At 33.8% G+C, this 7,157-nt stretch overlaps 1 protein-coding gene across 1 annotated transcript in view; it reads right to left on the bottom strand.

The window, feature by feature from the left end:
* Positions 1-5,889, bottom strand: part of LOC107741494 (SEC14-like protein 2) — a 25,629-nt gene extending 19,740 nt beyond the window's left edge. The window contains exons 1-2 of the mRNA XM_016554239.1: positions 5,750-5,889; positions 5,349-5,424 (exon numbers count right to left, since the gene is read on the bottom strand). Of these exons, the coding sequence (XP_016409725.1) occupies positions 5,349-5,424; positions 5,750-5,803 (130 nt within the window). The 5' untranslated portion in view covers positions 5,804-5,889. The remainder of the gene's footprint in view (positions 1-5,348; positions 5,425-5,749) is intronic.
* Between the last annotated feature and the right edge of the window lie 1,268 nt (positions 5,890-7,157).

Here is a 7,157-nt window from a genome sequence, read left to right as displayed (position 1 = left end):
AAAAAAAAACAATCTTACTGACCCCAAACCTTTGATCTGCTACACCACAATGACTGTGTTTCAAGTGCTTGTAGACTAAAAAAATAAATGTATTCACATGCCGGCTTAGATTTATTGACGTCCCTCTCAGGAAGGTTGCGCAGGAAAGAGCCGTGACAGTAGTGCTGACTGGAAAGGGCTGTTTTTCATTCACCTTCACCGAGGGCTCCTTTTCCAAAGCTGAAATTTAAATACGCTTATATATTTATAATCCTTTTCCTGTTCCATTAAAACTTTGGCTTGAAGATGAATAAATATTTATTCAGGGTGACGTTTAGCAGAGCTGCACAAGCAGACACTAAACAACATTTCGGGGCATGTCCTGGGCCGTGTCGCAAGGGAGGGAAAAGCAGAGCCAATCACATTTCACACACAGATCACAAGACTCCACGCGCCAGAGGGCCGCGCGACCTTGGCCTTGACCCACACGCTCCGGCAGGGAGGCCCCATTTCCTGCCCCCACCGGCAGAATTCTGTCAGCGGCTCCCAGAGCGAGGCTGTTTTTCAGCCTGATGCGGATCAAGGCAAATCAATCCGCGGCTCTGCCCTGAACGGTCACTCTCTGTGATTAAAACGGCTCCGGAAAGCGAGGTTACCATGTCACCGCAATACCTCAAAGCTGAACTGACACATTCCTCATGGTTTTAACCAAAATATACGGTTGTGATTATAACCGTGAAGTCTGTAGTATTGTGTTTAGTTATATGTACATATGACCTCAGCTTCACTTTTAACCAGGATACAAGCCAAAAGGATTATGGGCCCCCCATCTGACTCTTTACAATCAATTTGAGGGATTACCATGGAGATGATCCCGGGGGCAGCGAGGGGTAAATTAACCCACGGTGGGAATGTTTGAAAGGAATACATGCGGGATCGGGACGCCTCTGCACAAACAAGCGCTCTCGCGTGGATATAAACACACACGCACGCACGCATACATGTTTGTACGAAAGGGGACGATGATTCGTGATAGCATTACCAAATATTCCATTGTGTTCAGCAGGATGAAATTAGTAACAGCAGTCTCGCAGTATTTTAGGGAACTAAGCAACACACGGATGTTTGGTAACTAAACCCCTGACAACGTCTGCAGATCCGATCGACTTGCGACTTTTCCTGCTCTAGTAACTGCTGAATCATAGCTGCTGGCCTACTACTGCAGGCAGAGCGTCTGTTATGAACCAGCGGATCTCAAACAAACACTCACTGGTATGTGTGTGTGTGTGTGTGTGTGTGTGTGTGTGTGTGAGGAGGTGAGAGAGAAGAACTTGTGTAACATAACCAGAGGAGAAAGCCTTCAAATTAAAAGTCGACACTTGACGTTAAAATTATCTGATTAGTTTCAAGTTTCTAGTTTATACAGAGAAAATTAACAAATACAATGTAATTCTTTTAAAACCGCCATGCTATAAATGCTAAATAATTAAAATAAATATTAAATAAAGTCAGCATGACATGAAAACATGAGTTCCGCAAGTAAAATCCTATTCATTTTTGTCCTTTAGGGAAGTGGTTTTTAACGACAATTACTGTAAGATTCAAGGTTGTAATTTATGCTTACGTTATTGCATTATTTTACCTTATTTTTTAAATAATCATGTTCAACAGGAGAATTCCTGGTGGAAAAGTACATTACCCCTAATTATGCAAAGAAATCTCCAAGAATCAGAGAACTGTGACGAGCAAAACACGCTAAAGAACTCCCATGACGTAATTGAGTCAGTCTCCCTACACTCTCAAACCAAAATATTTGGATACATGTGCATATTTTGAAATAAACATAAAAATATATTAATTCTTTATACATAATCAACATCTTTAAATTAACACTTAGATTTTTTTTCTCTCAATAAAACCATTCAGTACACACTCTTGCAACTTTGCTTCGAATCAGCGTTTGTAATATTGTAATACACCTCATAACTGGTTGGTTTGGTTCATGGTTTATAACTTTCAAATGATTCATCAGTACATATTATTCCGAACAAAAAAAATGTTTGTCTTTGTAATCCTTACTTGCTCCGCCTCTGAAGTTAGGGCTGCACGATTATGGCAAAAATCATAATTGTCGATTATTCCTTTGAAATTGTAATTGCGATTATTAACTACGATTATCCCAATTTACATTGAATGATGTTTATACCATTGTTTGATGCAACTGCATGCCGTATTTTTATATGAAAATAAACCAGCTGAAAACACTCTAACTGAAAAACCTTTAGTGCTTTTCTATAGTATTAAGCCTCAAATGTCAACTATACATCGGATTTGTTTCTTCTTTAAATTATAAAAAAAGTAAAAATATGAATGTTTATAATGTTATACTAAAACTAAAACTAAAACAATGGAAAAACCCTTAAGATAACATGTAGAAAGAAAAAAACATATCTTAAGCGTGCAATATAACATAAGTGGACTTTGAACGATTAATTGCCGCTTTGAACGATTACGTAATTGTGGCATCCATAATTGTAATCGCGATTAGAAATTCGATTAATTGTGCAGCCCTAATTGTATTTATACAAATTCTTACTATGATTATTAATTATTTTTAATATAACATATTATATATATATATATATATATATATATACATACACAATATAATGTAATATATATATATATATATATATGTAAAAAAAAAAATCAAATGAAAAAAAAATTCCATGTAAAAATAGATCAAACAAAGTCTATTTTTTTATTCATAGTATGTTTATATCTGAAGCAAATGTGAATTTGCCTGTGCAGAAATCAGAAATCACCGCCATTATGTTACAATGATTTGGGTGGTTGCAAGGGTGTGTTGGTGTTTTTTTAGAATGTTGCTAATGCGGTTGCCAGTGTGTTCTGGGTAGTTGCTAGGTGTTTGTTACTGGCTCATCCCCAAGTTTCTTGATATCTCTATGACATTCTGGTCACTAGATAGGGCTTCAATGAGTCTGTGAGATTTTTTCACCCATTTTATTGTCCACAATTAAGCCAATGTGTCTAATCGCTTGGAAAAAGTAACAGATAATGCTTGTGTTTGTTGCACAAATAGTGCAGGATGAGTTACGCACATTGAGGTTAAGGCTTTGTATAAATTCCTATTAGTACAAGCAAAACTAAAAGTGATATTTGACTTATTTAGCAAGTTACATACACTACCACTCTTCTCGTACATAACGTGGTGTAGTCATGAGGTGCTAGTTCAAAATTAAAAAGTGCTTCTACAAAAAAAAGTTTAATCTGCAGATATGGCTACTTAATTTCCATGATCTAAATATTCTTAAAAATTAAAAGTTTGTTGTCATTTGGAAGTGTGTAGGCCTTCTTGTATTATTATGCTGTTACATTATGATTATATATTCAGTGGCATTTCAAGTAGTAGTCAACGTTTCAGATGGTGATGTATTTTCTGTTTTTAAAAGAAGTCACAAAGGCTGTTTATTTGATCAAAAATACAGTAAAAACTGTAATATTGTGAAATATTATTACAATTTAAAATAACTGTTTTCAATTGTAATAGATTTTAAAATGAAATAGAAATTTGTTGTAGCTATAAAATAAAGTCTTGTCACTATGGATCAATTTAAGCATCCTCGCTTAACAAAAAGTGTTAATTTCCTACAAAAAAACAAATAAATAAAACTTACTGATCCTAAACCTTTGAACAGTATGTATGCGCATGTATGTATACGCATGAACTACAGCACCCGTGCACTCAAACTTATACAGCAGTGAACTCATATCACATCACTGCAGACCCTCAATGACGTGTTTCACAATCGGGTGTTTATCTTATCAACACTTGCGAGGTGCTACAGCCTTTAATAACGAAATGTGCATGTGTCAACAGTCTCTAACGCAGCACAAAAATTATAATACTGGTATGCAGAAGTACATATATGAATAACCCAGATCACTTAGAGAAAAACATTCAGAGTCATGATTAATGACATTCTCGAGCTTCCATCATGCATGCTAGATGGCGTCACTGTTTACATGAATATACTAATTAAGCAATTCCATCAGTAGTCCTGCATAAAATCTGTGCTGCTAGTCTCTGTCTGGTGCCTAGAAATCCCTGCAGAAGACTGGCTGCATTCAGAAACACAAAACAACCTTTGTCAAAACCCAAGAACAGCCACAAGAACAGTCCAAACGCCACTCTATAGAGGGTCAGCTAAAAGTTTAGAGACCATATACATTTAGCAGAAAACTTTCAACAGAGGAACAAAAGATAAACTTAGAGGAACTTAAATATTAAACTTAACTAACGCTCCAGTTAAATCTGAACCCCAAACACCTTTTCTTTTTCAGTGTGCGCTTTCTAAATGAAATCGCCATAAAGATTCAAATAACTTACAATTTAGAACATTTCTAACCATAACAATGCGTGAAGGCCGAATCGATCGTGTATTGTGAGTTCCAGGACTCTCTGAACTCGTCCTCGCCGTTCCTGACTGCAGAGATACACGCAGCATTGATCCGATTACACTGATTCATACTGTCTGAACAGGAGTCAGTACAGGACATGTCGTCTCTTTCTAGAATCTCGTGTGAAACCTATGATTCTATTCTACAGACTGTATCATTCCATGAGATTCTATTCTATGACATTATGGCCCGGTTTCACAGACAGGGCTTAGTCTAAGCCAGGATTAGGCCATAGTTCAATTAGGACATTTAAGTAATTTTTATAAACATGCCTTAGAAAAAAGCATTACTGGTGTGCATCTTAAGACAAAACAAAGGCACTGACATGTTTTAAGATCAGTCAGTGCAAGTTTCTTTCAGCTGAAACAGCTCAGATTTACATTTTAGTCTAGGACTAGGCTTAAGCCTTGTCTGTGAAACCGGGGGGATATATTATATATGCCAAATCGTTCTGCAAGATTCGACTCTATACATAGTGTCATTCTATTTGGTTCTATTTAACAAATTGTATTTTGTGCCTCTATTCTATAGACATGATCGCTTTATAAAACATTTTATCATTCTATACAATTCTATTCTTTAGGCAGTATCAGTTTAGAAGATTTGATTTAATAGTTGTCATTATAGATTAATAGAGTCATTCCTCAATCTATAGGTCATGCACATTCTTTTACATTAATTAAGCTTATCAATGCCTGTCATAATATTGATATCTATGAAACAGAGACTGTTCTCAAACTAAAAAAAAATAATAATTTATGTATATATTAGTATAGAACAGAGGGAGTTTCTCTCTCTCTTTCATTCAACAAGAACTTAAGCAGAAAATTTATATTTAACCTACTAATTGTTCATTGTGCATTATGAATGTGAGTGAAGTAGCTCACCTCTCAGCCATCGGAGCAGAAAGTGGTCACTCTGGGATGGACACTGGGGTAGAATATTCTTAACATTCTCTCGAAACTTTAAAAAAAAACAAAAAAAAACAGATTAATAATTATGCAATATCACTGTAAGAAGTTGCACATGTACATCAACTCACGTGCTGGCAACACTGCAAACTTGAGCAGTTACGTGCTTTACACAACTTAGCAAAAGAGCAATTAACTAACACTTTTGTACTCTTACGAAAGTCTATTGATTCTGCATTCAGAACGAGTGTGATTCGTCTGTTTTCATCTGCGGTGAGTGTGTGGCCTCTCTGACCGGGAGAATGTTTCATTCCAAAAACCCGGAGCAATTAAATCCACGACATACTCTTGCGAGAAATAAAAGAATAATAATTCACCTGAGCCAAAGCTTCGGCTTGTTTCACGCTCAGATCTCCAACTCGTCCGCTCATGTCTTCACGAGTACACCAGTACTGTCTAAAAAGCAGCTAGACTCAAGAGACTGAGAGAGACTGCGAGCCGAGCGCTCAATGATGTTTCATGTCCCTCCCACTAGCTGCGCTGCGTCTCTACCGCTGGGGGCGCTGCGGGAGCAATCATCCATATTATACGGTTTATGAAATTAATGCATAATCTATCACATCAAGATATGTGATAGATTATGTATATGTGTTATGTAATTATTAATATTATTATTACTAGTAGTAGTAGTATACGTGATAGTTTGCTACATATATTATTTTAGTGGACTTATTTTAGTGGATTGTTATTATTAGCTTTTTTTGTTGTTGTTATAAATACAGTAGTGGAAGAAACAATGTTTTTACATATAAAACAATACAAATAATAATATGAAAAAGTATTATTGTTGTTGCTGTTATTATTATTATAAGTTCTATATAGTGATTGTTTGTTACATTAGTGGAAGAAACAAAAATAAAAATAATAATAATATATGCAATAGTTTGTTACATATATAGTAGAATACATGTAATTGTTTTATAATAATTGTTAATAGTATTGCTGCAATTCTTATTAGTTACTATTATTATTATTAGTAGTTTTAGTGGACTTATTTTAGTGGATTATTATTATTAGCTACTACTACTACTATTATTATTTGTTATAAATACAGTAGTGGAAGAAACAAGACAATGATTTTACATATAAAACAATAATAATATTAATTATTATACTGTTGCGGTTGTTATTATTATTATTAGTTCTATATAGTGATTGTTTGTTACTTATTAGTGGAAGAAACAAGACAATGATTTTACATATAAAACAATAATAATATTAATTATTATACTGTTGCTGTTGTTATTATTATTATTAGTTCTATATAGTGATTGTTTGTTACATATTAGTGGAAGAAACAAAATAAAAATAATAATAATATATGCAATATATACCGTAGTAGAATACATGTAATTGTTTTATAATAATTATTAATATTATTGCTGCAATTATTATTAGTTACTATTATTATTATTATATACAATATTGTTACATAATATATAGTAGTGGAAGAAACAAAACATTGGTTTTACAAACAATAACAACAGTATGTTTAGTGTTGCTTATTATTATTATTAGTTACTATATAGTGATAGTTTGTTAAATATATTAGTGGAGAAAACAAAATAATAATAATAACAATTATTATTATTATGTGATAGTTTGTTACATATATCATAATGTATGAAACTAAATAGTGTTTTTACTTATAAAAATGATATTATAAATAATTAATATTGGTGTTGTTGCTATTATTATTATCATTATTAGTTACTATTATTATAT

This window comes from Sinocyclocheilus rhinocerous, unplaced genomic scaffold (genome assembly GCF_001515625.1).
Source record: "Sinocyclocheilus rhinocerous isolate Xijiao unplaced genomic scaffold, SAMN03320098_v1.1 scaffold134, whole genome shotgun sequence".
NCBI lineage: Eukaryota > Metazoa > Chordata > Actinopteri > Cypriniformes > Cyprinidae > Sinocyclocheilus > Sinocyclocheilus rhinocerous.
This window is presented reverse-complemented; position numbering and strand designations above follow the sequence as displayed.